General features: G+C 48.5%; 1 protein-coding gene across 1 annotated transcript; it reads right to left on the reverse strand.

Moving 5' to 3' along the window:
- Positions 1–10,053: 10,053 nt before the first annotated feature.
- Positions 10,054–13,999, reverse strand: FOXI3 (forkhead box I3). Its single transcript, XM_019615181.2, has 2 exons — positions 13,303–13,999; positions 10,054–11,635 (listed from the first exon to the last, which is right to left on the reverse strand). Exons 1-2 carry the CDS (start codon positions 13,997–13,999, stop codon positions 11,046–11,048), a joined length of 1,287 nt encoding a protein of 428 aa, XP_019470726.2. The 3' UTR covers positions 10,054–11,045.
- Between the last annotated feature and the right edge of the window lie 4,476 nt (positions 14,000–18,475).

The following is an 18,475-nucleotide window of genomic DNA, read 5'->3' on the forward strand; positions in this document are numbered from 1 at the left end:
TGGTCTTCTCAGATTTTTTTTCACAACTACTCATTTATGGATCCAAGTATCCCAGTTGTACTCAGTGAAGAAGAAACAATGGCGTGGTGTTCATCAGTGGTGGTGATGGTATCTGTGGTACAGGAACCAAGGCCTGGTTCCTCTTCTGACCTGTGCACAACCCATTAAACACCATAGAGGTGGCCTCCACAGTGCATTGTCTCCAGGAAAAGCTGGATGGCACCACAGGATTGGTTTCTCCAGCTCCCACATCCATGCTCAGCTGAGGTTTGGTGTGCTCTCCCTGCCTTGAGAACAGATGTAGCCTCCCCTGCTGCTAAAGTGAGTCTGCATGGATTGAATTTTACTTTTACTGCTATTTGACTTGTAATCTGTCTCCAGCATGGGCACAACTTGGGGCTCCAAAGTACACCCAGATTGTCTTCCTCTGAGCTGCTCTTTTCTCTCATCATTGAACCATTGCCAGGAAGCCCCAAGGGTTTCCTGGGCCTGACTGCAAGAGATTTGTGTTTTCCCTGGAGGTGTTCAAGAAAAGAGTAGTTTGGCACTTAGGGACATGGTTTAGTGGGCATGGTGGGAGAAGTGTTGATGGGCTCAATGATCTTAAAGGTCTTTTCCAGTGCTTATGATTCAATGATTGAGTGATTCTATAAAACGGCATGTTTTGCCTGGGTGAGTTAGCGTGTCTATGAGCTCCTGGAACTGAGATATATAGGGGTTAAATTATTCAGGTGCTTCCCAAACACTGGAATGGGCAGCAGAAATCAAGTCTGAAGAGCTGCTTCCATTACAAACTCAGCATTTGTAATGCAAAAACTCTACACTGACGGAAGGAAGAGGCTGACTTAAATCACAGTGAGAGCACCAGGGACAATTCTGCTGCCTCCTTGCCAGCTCTCATTACCCATCCATCTCCATCAGTACCTTCTCCAGTCTATCCTTCCACAGGGAGCAGTCTATATAATCATTATACTGCATAATTCCCATTCATTTGCATTTGGGAATTCAAAAGGATACAAACAAGGATGTTGTCAGTGCCTAATTCCACCCTCATCAGAACAAAGTAGAGACAACATGAGAAGTGCTGAGATACCCCTCTGAGGGAGGCACAGAGAAATTCATGCCCTGCTGAGGTTTTACCTCTGCAGAGCCAGAATGTGCTCTGAGACATGAACTGCTTGAATGGTCTGAATGTGATGTCATCGTGTTCACCTTTATTTTGGAGGAGACTACAGATTTTGCAGCCTGAAGGGATGGCAGCTTGCTCGAGGCTCGATCCTGCCTGCCCTGATTACAATGGGTATTACCTTACCCTGCCCGCTCGTTGCCGCAGGAGCACTGAAAGAGTGGGATGCTCTTCAAGGTGTGCGTGGGGTGGGGGATCAGCCCCCCTCAGTGAAAGAGTTTTAATGTGAAATAAGATCAAACATCACTGCCACACCTCTACCTCCAGCAGTTTCAGCCTACACAAGAAAGGGGAACGTGCAGAGGAGCAGAGCATGAGTACTCGTGCTGAGGCTGAAAACACTGTGGAGGAAGGAGAAGAGGGAAAGGGAAGGGAAAAAATGCTTTTCCAGCACTGTGTTAGTATCTTGAGCTGAAAAAGCAAAATTGACTGCACTAACACCCATGGATCTATTTGGATTTGCTGCCTGAGAGCAGGAAAACTTGAGAAGATTATGGAAAGAGAAAAGAATTTGAGATAAACACACAGTACATTTTAACACTGGTGGTGGGACAATTAGAGATGTAGTCAAACTTTGGAAAATCTTTGTAAACCTGGAAGAGATTTAAGTCTGAATGCGATTTAGTGTGACACATCATCACTGGTGTGCCCAATCCTGATTTTTCTTGAGTAGTCAGGTGTTGGAAACATGACCTGAAATAATAGTTTTGGGGCTGAAAATGTTGAGGGGGAGCATGGAAAATATAGTGGACTTTCTGCATTCACTGGAAAGGAGAAGGGAGATTTTCCCTTTACATCTAGGACTGGAGTTGATGGACCACAGACAGCAATGCTGGTGGAAAGCCTACATTGGTCAGAAGATAAATTCCTGTAGCTTCCAGTGAAACACAACTGCAAAGACTCACTGCTCAGGAGAACCCTTGTTGAGATCTGGGGAGCAGTTCATCCATTCCTGAAGTAGACCTCAAAGAACAAACCAGGTGCATTGCACTGATCTCACTGCATCTGTTCAAAACGGGGACAAGGGTGACTGGTTCATACAGAGATGTCTGCAATGGGAACACCTGAAGCTGGTGAAACCAATCCCACCCTTAGCAGAAAGTGGAGTTTTTTGTGGGAAGCTGACAGCCAGGTGTGCAGTGGGCAGAAAGGGCAGGATGCAATTTGCAGGTGTCTTCTGAATGTGAGCAAGGTGTCCAACTCCTGGAACAAGAAAAGCAAATAGACTCTGTGTAGTCATTGGAGTCTCTGGGGCAAGTCTGCTGCTGCAAAGCGCTGTATTTTCCCAGATTACTCCCTTTCATGGTGGCTTGGAGGCAGCAATCAGCATTCCCCTGCTTCCAGCATCCTTTCCCTCTGCAGTACCGAGCATCACTTTCTCTTTGTGGAAGCGGAATGCCAACAGCATGGGGCTCATCCATCCACTAAAAACTAGAGGAAATAGGTCTGAGAGCAGGTGCTCCAAGCATGGCAGCAGCTACGTGGAAGGACACAAGTGCAAACGGCATATGTTTGTGAGGAGCAATAGTACTGCTTGGAGAGAGCTCAAACTGGGTGGGATCAGGTTGGTGTCGCATGCAGATACAAACATGACTGCACCAAGGGTATAGCACTGAACAGGTTGACCAGAGTAGTTGTGGATGTCCCATCCCTGGAAACACTCAAGGTCAGGCTGGATGGGGCTCTGAGCACCTGATGGAGCTGTAGATGTCACTGTTCGTTGCAGGGAAGTTGGACCAGATGGCCCTTAATTCTCCCTTCCAACTCAAAAGATTCAATGATTCCTGCTAAAATACCTGAGCAGACTGAAATGAGTGAGAACAGATCACGTATTACTGGTCACTCCAGCAATGAGCTGCTGGTGTTATTCCTGGCAGGTTCAGCACATTTCCAGTTGTTTTCTGATTTAAAACAAGATTTAGACAGTATGGAAATCCCCTGGGAGAGAACCAGTCCCTGCTGAGCTGGGACTGTGGGGTTTGGAGAGATTAACTGCCACTGGATGTGCTTGGCAGGAGCAATGTTCCAGCAGCAATACCCATGCTCCTGTGTGGAGATTTAGACAAGAAATGATGTGGTCCATTGTGCTTTCCTATAACAGCACCAAGGAAGATGGCTTCAGAGGTGTGCCAGACATCAGGGGAGAACAGTTTTGTGATGCAGGATCTGGGAAATGAGGTTTTGATACTTCTCTCTGCTATGGCACTGTAACCTTCAGCACATTGCTTCCCCATAGTGCTCCTTGACCCCTGGTGCTAAAGCAGGGCCAATAACACTTCCTTGGTCATACCTCAGATCATCACTTTTCTAGGAAGGGAATGAAGTTTCACACTGTGACAAGCAGTAGCTGTCTGGAAAGAAGAAGCATTCACAGAATCACAGAATCACAGAATTGTAGGGGTTGGAAGGGACCTCTAGAGATCATCGAGACCAACCCCCCTGCCAAAGCAGGTTCCCTACACCAGGTCGCACAGGTAGGCGTCCAGGCAAGACTTGAGTATCTCCAGAGAAGGAGACTCCACAACCTCCCTGGGCAGCCTGTTCCAGTGCTCCGTCACCCTCACCGTGAAGAAGTTCTTACGCACATTCATGCGAAACTTCCTGTGCTGCAGCTTATGTCCGTTTCCCCTCGTCCTGTCTCCACGTACCACTGAAAAGAGACTGGCCTCACCGCTATGGCCGCCACACCTCAGATATTTATAAACCTGGATCAGGTCCCCTCTCAGTCTTCTTTTCTCAAGGCTAAACAGACCCAGTTTACTTAGCCTTTCTTCATAGGGGAGATGCTCCAGGCCCTTCACCATCTTTGTGGCCCTCCGCTGGACTCTTTCCAAGAGATCCCTGTCTTTTTTGTACTGGGGAGCCCAGAACTGGACACAGTACTCCAGATGAGGCCTTACCAGGGCAGAGTAGAGGGGGAGGATCACCTCCCTTGACCTGCTGGACACGCTCTTCTTAATGCACCCCAGAATGCCATTGGCCTTTTTGGCCACGAGGGCACACTGCTGGCTCATGGCCAACCTGTCGTCCACCAGGACGCCCAGGTCCCTCTCTGCAGAGCACCTCTCCAGCAGCTCATCCCCCAGCCTGTATTGGTGCATGCAATTATTCCTCCCTAGGTGTAAGACCCTACACTTGCTTTTGTTGAACCTCATCCGGTTTCTTACTGCCCAGCTCTCCAGCCTGTCCAGGTCATTCAGAGATATGATAAATGACTTTAACATCTATCACATGTACACCGCTCTGGGCTTACTGCTGCTCACATGTTCCTTACAAGCAACATTGAAAATAAATACAATCCCTTGTTCAAATATAATAAACACATTCCCTGGGGTATGGACAGAAACATGCACCTGAAGAAAGCGCATCATGTGTACTAAAGTAGCCATGTTTGGGTTTTTATTTTTTAGGGAGAGATCTGCTGAAGCAATTTGAGTATCTTCAGTGCTCATTAAAATCAGGATTTGAGCTCTGGACAGAGCTCTGCACTGGCTTCTACTAAATGGAGACTTGAAACGATACTTTCAGCTGCACTGCTGCAAACACATGAATGTAAAATGGCTCTGTTGGATCAGGCTGTTGATCTCATGTCCATCTCAAACAGTGACAAAAGGTGGTTGCTTAGGAAAGATTCTATCACACAGTGGTACCTCATGAAAACACATTCCCACATTCATATACTCTGTAGTTGAGGCACTGTCTTCCCAGTCCCTGTTGGGTTTCCTTTCTATGAACCTGTCCAGTTTCCATGTAAGCTTCAATCCTCCTGAAGCAAGGAGGTCTCAGCTCATCCCCACTACCAGAAGAGACCTTCACCTTCTCTGGTCTTGAACCTGTTACTTGGTAGGTACCCAAATGTCCACTTACTACAATAGACCACTTAGTGAATGTAAAGTATGAAATTTGTCCCCCTCAATATAATTTTACAAAATTTTTGTATCATTCACATTGCTTAAGGAGGGCTAGGCTTGGTTCTGCCATATAACAGCTTATACTTGGAGCTGAGCACCAACCCTGTGCTTTGGGATCGCTGGTTCTGCTCACACCAAAGCTGGAGTTGAGATGAGAGAGTTTGCCATCCTTAGAACCAGCCCAGGAGGAAAACAGCACAGTTCAGTCCTGCTATTTAATTAGATATAAAATGAACACCACCCAAAGGGTCCCAGGGTAGCTTAACCATTGATCCTGACCTGATTTGTCTCTGTTTATTGTAAGCAAGGCCTGGCTGCATAGTGAAAGCTTTGCTTTGTCAGTAAATCCCAGACACAATGCAGTGAAGGGAAGGAAAATGATCCCAGGAGCACAGAGGAGATGGCTTCTGCTCTCCTATGGCAGGCAATTGCCAAGATCAAGCCCATGATATTTAATTTTCAAATGTATAATCTTTAGCTTCTTTTACGTGTCCTGGGGCAGTCTCGTAGACACCACCTGAAGTATATTAGAGCCGAGCTGATTATGGGTCTGCTCCAAAGCCCTCTGAAGTCAGTGGGAGTCTTTCCCCTGACTTCACTGTGTTTGGGGCAGGCCCCGGATGAATATCCCTCGGGTGAGACAGTTTAATCATCCATTCAGCAGTACACAAAGCAGATCACATACACTTTTAGCCTGCATTGTATGGTGTTATGAAATGAGAAGATTATTTGATATGATTCAGAGATAGCTCAGGTATAAGGCAAAAAAAAAAAAAAAAACACAACACCTTTGATGTTTCACATTACACTTCAGTTATTCCTTGAGGGGCCAATTCTCGTCACCTTACCCAGGTGAATCTTGTGCTTGGTAATTTGGTCAAAAACATTCCATCAGGCTCCTTTTTAATAGAAAACATTTGGGGAGTGGGAGTTCAGCTTGATGGAGATTTCTGCCAAAAAGAAGGAAAAATAAAAGGTAAATCCATATATTTCTTCCTTCAAAAATCAGAGAAAAAATAATTAGGAATAAATTTCTGTTTTGGAGAGATTTTCTAAGAGGACAGTGAAATTAGACTCCCTTGTCAACATTTTCCCAACAACTGCAGTCTCCATACAGAGAAACTCTTTCTAGCTGCAGCATCACCCACCACTGTTACCATCATCCAGGCCTGATTTTCATCTTGCTTCTCTTGGGTCAAGCCACAAAATGAAGCTTTGTCCCTCTTCTTTCATGTGCTATCAGAGACCAACAGGATGCTTCCCATCAATGAGCAGGAGAGGATTTAGATGCATGACATTCAAAGTCAGGTGAAGCCTGTAGGACTGGTGGGGCATTAGCTAGAGAAGTCTGATAAAGGTTTTCCATTGTTAGAAACAGAGCAAGACATCCCAAGAATGATTTCCTTGAGCACTACTACGTCTTTTGAACTCGTCCTAGTGATTGCAGAGAAATGTTGCCCTTCACCAGTGTTATGAAGGCAATCAATCCTTCTGTATGGGCACAACGTGAACAGTTTTCATGGGCTTGGTAAGTGGCAGCAGAAATCAAAAGCCTCCTTCAGAGAAGATTCAAACCACAATCCATGGCCAGTAGCAGTAATTGAAACCCTCTTTCTGAAAGAGTTGGCGGGTGATGAAACCCAGCACTGATGGCTGTGTTCTGCCTCTCAAATCCCCTCCCACCACCCTGCAATAAACTGAGTTTTGCTGGGGGTGGGGGGTTTAGCTTCTCTGGCACAAGAGTTTTCTTTGTTGATAGGAGCTGGGTCTCCTCTAGGGGACTGGGCCGATCCAGCTGTACTGGCAAAGCCTTTGTAACGTGGAGCAACTCAAGTGCAGACCTGTAATGGGTGCCTGCCTGAACCTTTGCTGGCACATCAATAGGGCCAGAGCTGAGCAAAGTTAAACGACCCCATGCTGGAGAAGTGCCACACGTAGGAGCCAGCAAGCATCTGTGTTACTGATCCAATGCGGCGTTTGAAACGTCTTTGGACTTCTTTTCAAGTGAGCTTTCCCTATTTCAGTAGTTATGTGTGCAGTGAGTAGCTGGAAGAGCCAGTCTTTGGCTGGTGTTGTTGGAGGTGTAACCGTGGTTTCACATCAAGTATGGCCATGCTTGCCCAGTTAAGGCAGTATCTTTCTGGCACAAACTGAAGCCCAGGAAGCACTCCCTGCCCATCAGGCAGCTCTGCTGTACTGTGTGGGTGCACAGGTTGCCCAGAGAGATTGTGGGGTCTCCTCCTTGGACATATTCAAAAGCCATCTGCATGTAGGCCTAGGCATCCTGTTCTGGCTGTCCTTGCTGGAGCAGGGTCGGGCCGGAGGGGCACAAAGATCCCTGCCAACCTCAGCCATGCTGTGATGAAGACGGAGGCCTGAAGGCTGGAGGATGGATATTTCCCTCTGGGAAGAGGCAATGCCCCGGCCCAGCCTGGGAGGAGGCTCATTGTCATGGAGAACTGCCCATCCCATGGCCTTGGCATTCTGAGGAGAGCGGGGATTCAGAATGGGACCAGCAGCCTAATTGCCTTTGTCTTCTCCCTCCTTCAAATGGGGAATCACAGTAAATCCCCCAAACCCATGACAATAGTCCTACTGCTTTTAACTGTCTTTCGTTAAACTGAATCCTCTTGTCCTCCCTCTCCCAAGACCTGGGCGTTGTTCATTAAAAGAAGAGCCTCTTGTAATGACAAAAGGAAACCTAAAAAGGCTGCCATTAGCTCATTATCTCAGCTCCCTCCTGCATGGTAGGTGTCTATTTGCTGAATGCTACTCCCAAGTGTCCCTTGGGCAGGTTCCTTTATCATGAGTGCCCCGGCCATGGGGTGATGTGTCCGCGGGAGACCTGATCCCTGCTGCGGGGTCACTTTCTCTGTAGGGAGAAGGATTTGCTGCACTGGGGACCTGCCAAAATCATCCTCCAGCCCATCACCACCCCCTCCGGATTGGGGCTGGTGTACTGTGGTGGGTGAACCTTTCCCATGCTTTTCTTGTCCAGGTTCTGTCTATGAGACCAGTCAGCCAATGTGCCATGAAACATTATGGAATATTTGCTGAGGACAGAATGACAGAGTCTAGCAATGCAAATTTACCACTGATTTGGGATCTTCAAGCGTAAATATTGGATATTAAGAAAAAATTCTTCTCTGGTCAAGCATTGGCTGCCCAGGGAGGTGATGGAGTCACTGTCCTTGGGGGTATTTAAGATCTGTGGAGATGTGGCACTGAGGGACATGGTTATGGGCATGCTGGGGATGGGTTGGTGCTTGGACTAGGTGATCTTAGTGGTCTCTTCCAACCTTAATGATTCTATAATTCTATGAAATGTTTATTGGTACTATCTGCAGCAACATATGGCTGATGGAAGTAGAAGAAAGTAAAACATGAAATTAATCTTCTGGTTGGAAGAACATGAGCTGGACACATGAAAATATCCTCGTGGCCCAATGCTTGTTAAGGTTTGACAACAGGATGATGGAGCTGAGAAGGGGTGAAACAGCCACATGGATACATGAATAAGCAATTCCTGGCTTCACTTAAGGACTGGTTCTAAAACTTTCCAAGTGTTGGGAATCCCTCCACCATTTTTAGACCAAACCCAAATAAAGCCATCCCACACCTGCTGTGATTGAATCATAGAATCATACAATCGAGTTGGAAGGTACACTTAGAGGCCAACTGGTTCAACCCCCCTGTAATGAACAGAAACTCCTACAGCTCCATCAGGTGCTCAAAGTCCTGTCCAGCCTGGTTTTGAGTGTCTCCAGGGATGGGGCATCCACTACCTCTCTGGGCTACCTGTGCCAGTCCCTCACCAACCTTATTGTAAAAAACGTCCTTATATCCAATCTAAATCTCCCCTTGTTTAGTTTGAAACCATTTCCCTTTGTCTTGTGAAAGAACTTGGGTAGGATGCGCTGACCACCTTGGCATTTTGCTAGTGGCAATCTGCCCTCTCTCTCCCATTATCAGTACCTCTGCAGCACCTGAAACAGTTAAAAATCAAGCCATGGAGGAATTATCCCTAAAGCCAGGAAGATTGTATCTCTGTTGGGGAGGGGAGAGCGAGAGAGGGATGAGGCAGGAGTTGCCACTCGCCCACTGGTCTCTGCTATTGCACAAACAGTGGCTGGCCAGTGCTGGGGAAAAGTACTTGGTCCCAGTCCCATGCACATGGATGTCATCTGACATTTCGTCATGGCTTCATTATATTTTGGATCAGGACAGTGATTCATCTTGCATTACTGCCATACATGTTAAGCAGGTAGCCAGTGAAGAGGCACTGCATCACACTGCCAATGATTTTATTTTCTAAATAGCCGTCGGAGATGGCCTTACATCATTCCAGATGCATATACAGTTAATAGATGCGATTTCATGCTTAACTTCAGTGTTGATGCTACATTCCTCTGGAAGAAATTTATGTTCCATGGCTGCACATGGAACCCAGCAAACAGTGTATGCAAACAGCAAGAACTGGGGATTAATGATTTTGCATAAGGGATGCTGTAGGAAGGATTCTCAGTAGTGTGTTTATAGTAGAGGGCTCAGCCTGGCCTGCCAGGTGACCGGTCTGACTTCTCGTTTTAGCCAGGTGCATTCTGATCTGAAAAACTGATTTGCAAAATGGATGAGGGTCGAGGCAGCCAAGCTCAGCCTTGGTCCTCCCCGCTTGCCAGCATTGCGCTGGAACCAGCCCTGTTTCTTTTCCTTTTGCAAGCTTTTATTATTTCGATTAAACCAGGCTGAAAAGAGACAGTTGTCATTCAGATGACAGTCAAAAACAAACAAACACAAAAGCTCAGAATGCCCACTTTGCACGGGGAGACCACAAAAGGCAGCAAATCAGCTCATGTGCATCTCCTCTGGGCAGCCTTTTTTGTCTTCCTGCAGATGAGATTGTTCACAAGTCTTTGCTCCTTTCATCCCAAACCCTGCGAAAGCAAAAGCTGTCTCCCACAGAGCTCCAGAATGCCTCAAACACACTGAGGAAGAAGCAGGCAGAAATCTACCACATTTTATTCCCAACAGCTGTTCAGCCTGAAAAGTTTTATTAATGCACTAACAAACAAAAACAAAACCAACAAAAAATAATCAAAACCAACGAAACAACAAAAAAAAAAAAGAAGGGGGAAATGGAGTAAAATAAACTTTAACCAAGTTGAAAACATTATAAATAAGTACAGCTCCAGAGCATAATTTACAAATATAAAACCACATAGAAACATATGTACAGGAGAGTTACATTACATACAAATATGTATAAAAATACCCCAGTGTTTATTCTCGTGCTAAAGCTGCAAGGCTAGAGTTATCTTTGGTACTAAGCTCAGGGGAAAAGATGGCTGTACAAAACACGGCCCTAGCTGCACAACGTGACATACATGGGATGGCAGAGCAAACCTCTTGGGGAGCTTGAGGAGATTTTGGGCAGCTGTTTTCCCAACCTATCCCCTCCCTGTGCATCACATATTGCAGGACCAGGGCAGGAAGGGCTGACAGAGGCAATCGCTGGCAGAAGAGTTTTTAATACATTGTACAAGGCACTTCATAGGAAATCTCTTCATTATTTTTTTTTCCTGTTCTCTTCTAAGACTCACATCTACGCACGGTTCTTGCTGACATAACATTTTATGATTACAGTTTTTTCAACTTCTTATTCTACATTCAAGATTAAAAACTTCTGAAAATGTTAATTCAGTTCACTTTCATCTGCAGAACGGACCCAAAGCACCTAACATTTTCCAGGACGGGGAAAAGATTTTGCATCTGTCTTCTGCTGGTGTTTGTGGGGTGTTTTTGCTTGGAAAGGTGAGAAGATCTGTCTTCCTGGATGAACTCCTGGGAAGCGTCCACATTGAAATGCTGTTTGCAAAAGCATGCGGTCCTCCATGCTGCCACGCACACACCTGCACCTCCCATTCCCTTTGCAGCACAGCCCCGGCATCCTACACCTCCGTTCCATCCCGGGTGTAGATGAGGCTGTTGACTGTGAAGTTGTAGTAGTGGTTGTACTGGGCACCCTGGCTGCCGCTGCTGGGATGGAAGGAGCTGTAGTAGGCAGGGGAAGGTCCCGCCACTCGCTGCAGCTGTTCTGGTGAAGGCACCTCCTGAGATGAGCTGCTGGAAGGGGTGAAAGTGCCGCTGCTCAGCTGTCCAGCAGAGAAGTTCCTGTGATGCAGGTCAGTGCTGAGCCCTCCCGTCAGCCGGCTGCCCCCGCCGCTCAGTGAGCTCATGCCGCTGAAGAAGGTGCTGAGGCAGCTCGGGGTGGATGAAATGATACCGGAGGGAGAGGAGCTTTTGGGATGGTCCCTGGCAGAAGGCGATGGGTCCAGCTCTGGGGGTGGGCTGTTTCCACAAGGTTTGCCTGCGGCTGGGATGGGTCGCTCTTCTTCTGCCTTCAGGCCCCCAAGCGAGGAGGCCGCAGCTGTGGTCGCGGGGGTGTTGGGCTCTGAGCGTCGCTTGCGCTTGCGCCGGAAGTTCCCGTTGTCAAACATCTTCTCACAGTTGGGATCTAAGGTCCAGTAGTTTCCTTTTCCTGGTGGAAAATAGAAGAAGCAAAAGAGAAAGTCAGCTTCTGTGACAGAGAGCCCTACTGCAGAGGGATAAGCGGTATCCATGCCTTGTCCAACCAGCGCAGCACCCACACCTGCTACTCCTCTGCCTGTTGTCCAGTACAAGAATCCAAAACCTGGCCCTAAAACATCATCACCCCCTCCCATGCAATGCCCAAGTAAACATTAAGGCCACATGGAGGAAGGGATTCCCCACCACAGCTTCAATCTCTACTTCAGACCTGCCTGAAGGGAACACAAAGCGGGGCTTCCTTGGTTGTGGCTGCCTCTTGGCAAGCAGAGATACCCACATCTGCAGCACGGCAAACATAGTGGAGACCCTGCCACAGCTCTTCTCAGAAGAGCTGGTGGAAAGATAGGCCAAGAGGTAATGGCCTCAAGTTGCACCAGGGGAGGTTTAGGTTGGATGTCCTCTCTGAAAGAGTGATAGTGCATTGGAACAGGATGCCCAACGAGATGGTGGAGTCACCATCCATGGAGATATGGCACTGAGGGACATCGCTTTGTGGGCACGGTGGTGATGGGCTGACAGCTGGACTCAACTTGAGATGTCTTTTCCAACCTTTATGATTCCATAATTCTATGAAAGATGGGTTCAAGCTGCCCTATGCCCACTACTTTGTTCCAGGGGGCTGTGGTGCCATTAGCTGTCTCCACACAGCTGGTGGGAGCCATGACCTTGCAATGTCCCACCGAGGTCCCAGCCCTGAATGTTCCCATCCCACTCAGCACTGTCCCAGCACACCCCTACGCTACACCCACTCTTGGGCACCAGCTGTGCCCCGGGGACAGGCCGGCGAGAGTTGGGCAGGGAGGGGAGCTGTGAATCACGGCCAAAGGATCCAGGCCTTGCACAACCAGCACTCCTGGCCTCAGCCCACCCAGCCTGCCCAGACAGGGGGACTGAGGACTGGGGCCAGCCGCCATCCCCTACAGAAAGCAGTGGTAGACCCGAGGAGGGCAAAAGGAGCTTGATCTCCTCAGAAGGGGACAAAGGGTGGGAGAGCTCCTCAAAGCCCAGGCTTGGAGGGGCTGAGGGCACCTGATCTCTTCATAGTGGTGGGGATAAGGGAGCCTGGGGATTGCCATGAGTGGACAAGGGAGCCTGGGTTCTTCACAGGAATGGCTGTGAGTGAATAAAGGAGCATGGGCTCCTCAGCACTGAGCTCGAGGGGTACAATCAAAGGGATGGCCACGAAGGAACATGAGAGCATGGCCTCCTCACATGTATGGCCACGGGGGGACAAGGGAGCTCCTCAGAGGGTTGGTCATGAGGGTTACAAGGACCCTAGACCACACAGCGATGGCCATGAGGGAATGAGGGAACAGGTGAGCCTGGTTCTCTCACAGGGATGGCAATGACGGGATAAGGGAGATGGTCTCCTCATAGGAATGGCCATGATGGAACACAGGAGGCCAGTCCTCTCATAGGCATGGCCACAAGCGGACAATGGAGCACTGTCCCCACATAGGGATGGTCACGAGGGGACAAGGCAGACCGGTCCTCTCACAGGGATGGATATAAGGGGACAAGGGAGCCCGAGGACCGCACGGTGAGGAGCCCACACCCCACATCCCCTCACATCCCCGTCCCGGGGGCTCCGCGCCGCCGCCCGCCCCCCATCCTCACCGGGGTCGTCCTCGTCACGGGGCACCTTGCGGAAGCAGTCGTTGAGGCTGAGGTTGTGGCGGATGCTATTCTGCCAGCCAGCCTTGCTGCGCTTGTAGAAAGGGAAGTTCTCGGCCACGTACTGGTAGATGTGGCTGAGGGTGAGCTTCCTCTCGGGGGCACTCTGGATGGCCATGGCGATCAGCGCCGAGTAGGAGTAGGGCGGCCGCACCAGCTTCAGCAGCTCCTCCTGGCTCGCCAGGCTCAGCCAGCTCAGCTCCGCGCCGCCCGCCGACGGCGAGCCGGGCCCCGAGGGCGAGCCCACCAGCTGGCCGCCCCGCGAGCAGCCGTACGAGGCGGGCGGCAGGAAGGGCGACGCGGCGGCCCCGGAGCCGGGAGGGCCCTGCAGGTAGGGCGCGGGGCTGTTCATGCCCCACAGGTAGCCGGCGTTAGCGGGAGCCCCGTAGTCCCCCAGCGCGTACCCTCCCGCCCGTTGCCCCGACGAAGCGGCAGCGGCGGCGGCGGCGGCGGCGGCCGCGGCGGCGGCGGCGGCGGCGCCGGGCGGGTGGAGGCTGGGCTGGGGGTAAACGCTGAAGTTCTCGCTGCAGTACACCGCCATCTCGGGGGCCTCCTGAGCGCTGCGGGGCTGCGGGGGCACGGGGGCGGCCGCCGGCGCCGAGGGTCTGGGCTGAGCCTGCTGCAACTCACCGGCGCTCATAATCCCTCGGCCATGCAGAGCGGCTCGCGGCTCCTTACCCCCCCCGGCCCGCCCCGGCCCCCCCCCCCCGCCGTCAAACCTCCCCTTTAGTCGGACCCCCCAAAATCCCAGGGGGGCTGAGAAGCGGGCGGCCTTATAGGCGCTGCCTTGCGGGGCCGGCCGGGCGGGGAGCAGCCAGCGGGGCGGGGAGGGAGGCGGGGAGGGGGGCAAGGCCGGGCCCCAAAAGCGGCCATAGGGGAGGGACCTGAGGTGTGTCGGGGTGTGGGTGTGTGGGGTAGGGGGGGGGTTGGATCCCGGCTGGATGGCCGAGGGGTGCGGGAAGCTTCCCCCCGTGGCCGTGAGTCCCTGCTATCCATCAGCCCCGATCCGAACTGCGGGAGGTTTGGTGCAGATGAGCATCGTGTGGGTGCCCCGACGGGAGACCGAAGTGTGAAATTCGCTTAAACTCTTTATTCAGGTGCAATTTTGCCTTTCCTCTTAATGAGCTTTGGATGAGGAATTACCCCAAATTAAACAAACAAACAACACCACCGTGCTCGCTCCCAAAAGGCCGGCAGTCACAAGGCGCGATTTTCTAATAAAAGTTGGGTTTTGCCTTTTGCTTGTGGGGAAAGCGAGGGGAAAAACGCGTCCTTTGGGAGAGGAAAGCTCCCGGAATCCACAGATCCGACACCTCCATAGAGAGACGCCGGCTCCGGCAGATCCCTCGTGTCCGGGACAAACGTCGGACCCACCCGGACAGACAGAAGAATACGAATGTAGGGAATCTTTGTCTGTCACTTTGAAGATGTAAATGCCCGGGTGTTAAATGTCATTGTTATACCATTCTGTTTTCTGCCGATAAATATGCGTAAAAATCCCTTTCCCGCGAACATACAAATGCAAAGAGCTCTCCCCAGGGCTGCCACCTCACATCGGGGTTTTGGGGAGAAGTTCCCATTGGTTTCATGGAGAAAATTGTTAAAATCGCACATGTACGGCAGTGGAGCTGTTGCAGGGCAGATGTCCTGGGCTTCCCAAATCACGGGTATCCATCCCTTGTGTGATCTGAGCAGGGATGTAAGAACTGGAGCATTTTCACCATTATATTTCGTTTTAAAACAAATGGACAAATCACAAGTGTGAGAAAGAAATACAGTTTTCGGTTTCCTGTTTTAATCATAATGGGTTACTTTCTTTCTTTTCTTTTCTTTTCTTTTCTTTTCTTTTCTTTTCTTTTCTTTTCTTTTCTTTTCTTTTCTTTTCTTTTCTTTTCTTTTCTTTTCTTTTCTTTTCTTTTCTTTTCTTTTCTTTTCTTTTCTTTTCTTTTCTTTTCTTCTCTTCTCTTTTCTTTTCTTCTCTTCTCTTCCCTTCTCTTCTCTTCTCTTCTCTTCTCTTCTCTTCTTCCTTCCTTCTCTTCCTTCCTTCCTTCCTTCCTTCCTTCCTTCCTTCTTTCTTTCCTTCCTTCTTTTCCTTTCTTCTTCTTTCCTTCCTTCCTTTCTTCTTCTTTCTTTCTTTCTTTCTTTCTTTCTTTCTTTCTTTCTTCTTTCTTTCTTCTTCTTTCTTTCTTTCTTTCTTTCTTTCTTCTTTCTTTCTTTCCTTCCTTCTTTCTTTCCTTCCTTCTTTCTTTCTTTCTTTCTTCTTTCTTCTTCTTTCTTTCTTTCTTTCTTCTTTCTTTCTTTCTTTCTTTCTTTCTTTCTTTCTTTCTTTCTTTCTTTCTTTCTTTCTTTCTTTCTTTCTTTCTTTCTTTCTTTCTTTCTTTCTTTCTTTTCTTTCTTTCTTTCTTTCTTTCTTTCTTTCTTTCTTCTTCTTTCTTTCCTTTTCTTCTTCTTTCTTTCTTCTTCTTTCTTCCTTCCTTTCTTCTCTTCTTCCTTTCTTCCTTTCTTCCTTTCTTCTTTCTTTCTTTCTTTCTTTCTTTCTTTCTTTCTTTCTTTCTTTCTTTCTTTCTTTCTTTCTTTCTTCTTTCTTTCTTTCTTTCTTTTCTTCTTTCTTTCTTTCTTTCTTTCTCTTTTTCCTTTCTTTCCCTTTTTCCCTATGGTTGATGATTTCATTCTGTATCTTTTTGGGAAAGCACTCACCCTCTGTGTGTGCATTTGCGTATTCATGTTTTGCAAGGTGTCTTTTACCTTCTCTCCTTCTTTGCCTATAAACTTGTATTATTTCAAACAGCGCCATCTGACCGGACAGCGTGCATCCAAAACAAGAGGTTTATCGACAACTCTCGGCTACAAAGGGCAGCTAAAGGACAAGAGGAGTTTTAAACCTTCATCTGAGTATGAGAAGCTAAGCTGAACTTAACTTGTTATTCCCTAAAATTACAAAAAAATCAGTGTTTATCCGTTCGATTCTGCGATCGGGGCGGGAGGAGGAGAGCGGCCGGAGCGGTGCTGCCGTGTCGCTGGAAATTTGGGCTTTTGCTTTGGGGGTTTGATGGATTTGGGCAAAGGCAGAGCCCTCTGGAGGAGCAGCCCTGCTATTGCTGGGATTGCAGTTCCCCTCTGAGGTGTGTGTGCCGCCTTCGAGGTGTCTCGAGTTGATTTCTCTCCTCCCAGCAAAGGAAATGGGTGAGAAAATAATGCTGAATTAGCTGTAATAAAAACGCGTGTCCTCAGAAAACTCCAGCTTGCTTTCCCATGGGGAAAGTGGAACAAAAATAGCTCTGGAGAGGTTGTTACACAGCTGCCATGGCACAGATATGCAAACCGACGCTTAACTTTAAGTGGAGAGAAGAAAGCTTTGATGGTGTGATGGCTTTAAAAAGTTTAATTTTCTTAATGCCTTTATCCCATGAGTAGCATACAGTATTGCCTCAATGCATTGCTGGCTCTCTGTACAAACCTGTTGCTGCTCCCTTTTGGCATGAGGAGAGCAACGTTATGAGCTCCAGAGCTCTGCCACCATGCTCTCCAAACAGAGAGGTCTGTGCAATGCCTGCCATGTAGAAACACAGAGAAGTGGCCAGCGAGGTGCCAAGATGGAAAACTGAACTCATTTTCCAGGTAAGAGTCTGGGGCTGCTGTCGAAACAGATTCAGAGTGGGGCTTGAGCAATGCTGTGGAATTACTCTGATTCTTGAGTCACTGGGACATTTGTGAGCATTATGAGCAGGGCAGTGAGGTCTGACAGGTCAAGGAGCCCAGGGCATCTGAGAGCTGGGGCTGAGGTTCATCCCCCCCAGCTGAGATTATGTGCTCTCCTCTCCAGCGAGCTGCCTTTGAAAGTGATTAAGGTCTTCCTGAAGAAAAGTGCTTCGGGAGAGCAAAGTCATCCCTGACCTGGTGTTGTGTTCTTATTCCTATGTGCCTTGTCGTTTGTGTGGGAAGTGCTTTTCTCCCTGATGGGAAGGCATTGTCTTTGCCTCTAAGGCCCTGCTCCTCTGAGCATGTAGGTACAGGCTTAGTTGCTGTGCTGTGAATCTCAGGTCTGTACAGCTGAACACGGAAATGTGAAAACACTTCAGACCTGAGCACCCAGCTTTGCAGGGCGAGCCTCCCTGCACCCATCCGGGTCTCTTTCTTCCCAAGGATGCTGAGCTCTAGCCAGAGGTATGGTGTTGGAGGATCAAGACCTAACAGACTGTATTGGTGCTGTTGGCTTTTCTAGTGGGAGAGAACCCAGAATCTCTTCAATGGCTCCAAACTGCTGCAGTGAAGCAGGAACCACAGGTCTGATTTGGTTTGGTTTGGTTTGGCTGCATTTGCAATATAAGTCTCAGTTTCTCCCTAAGGCTGGCAAGAGGCGAGGCAGGAACTCTGTAGCCCACATATAAAATAATTCCCATGTACAGATTGTATCTTCTCCAGAGTCATCCACGAAATTGGGAATGAATTCCCCATCCTAAGGGAAACACAGGGAAATTATCCTTTCTCTTTCAGTGGTCTAGGACTGTGGCTCCACTCTGTTTCTTCTGTGATATCAGAAAGGAGTTGAATGAGAACTAATCAAATGAAATTGAATGGCCATGCATTGTACCACTCCCTTGTTTACAGCAAAGCCTGTCCCTTCCCAGGCTTTTTACTTTACACACATTAATCTCCTCTATGAAAATCTTCTTTCACTCACCCTCTGGTTTGTTCCCTAAATGGATGAGAGAGAGAATATCTGATGGTAGACAATAGATGTTTCACTGCCCGATTTTGGGAAGGGTGTTTCATATTCTTCCCTCCCTGTATCCAGTCATCTATTGGACTGAAGTTCTGGTGATCAAATTTTGCCAACTCACCTAATGATAAGATCAGAGGCTTTAAAACTTTCTTGATTTTTCAGACCCTACAACATTTCCTGAGGAGGTGTCCTCATCCCATTATTTTCAGGCTGCTGACAACAGGCTCAGTTGGGTTTTGTTTCTCGTTGTTGTTCACATTCATAAAAGTAGTGCAAGTAGTGCAAGCTGTGGACTGAGAACTGCTGAGATAAATAGCCAGTATTTTGGAATGGCAGGTATTTTTCCATTGTGTTTAGATGGTGCTGAGTGTGATGGAGCCCATAGACTCTGCC

This window comes from Meleagris gallopavo, chromosome 4 (assembly GCF_905368555.1).
Source record: "Meleagris gallopavo chromosome 4, MGAL_WU_HG_1.1, whole genome shotgun sequence".
In the NCBI taxonomy this organism is placed as follows: domain Eukaryota; kingdom Metazoa; phylum Chordata; class Aves; order Galliformes; family Phasianidae; genus Meleagris; species Meleagris gallopavo.

Coding starts and splice junctions, on each gene's coding strand:
- FOXI3 (XM_019615181.2), bottom strand. CDS start 13,999: ATGAGCGCCGGTGAGTTGCAGCAGGCTCAGCCCAGACCCTCGGCGCCG. Junction 11,636..13,302: donor CCGTGACGAGGACGACCCCG/GTGAGGATGGGG, acceptor ATTTTCCACCAG/GAAAAGGAAACTACTGGACC.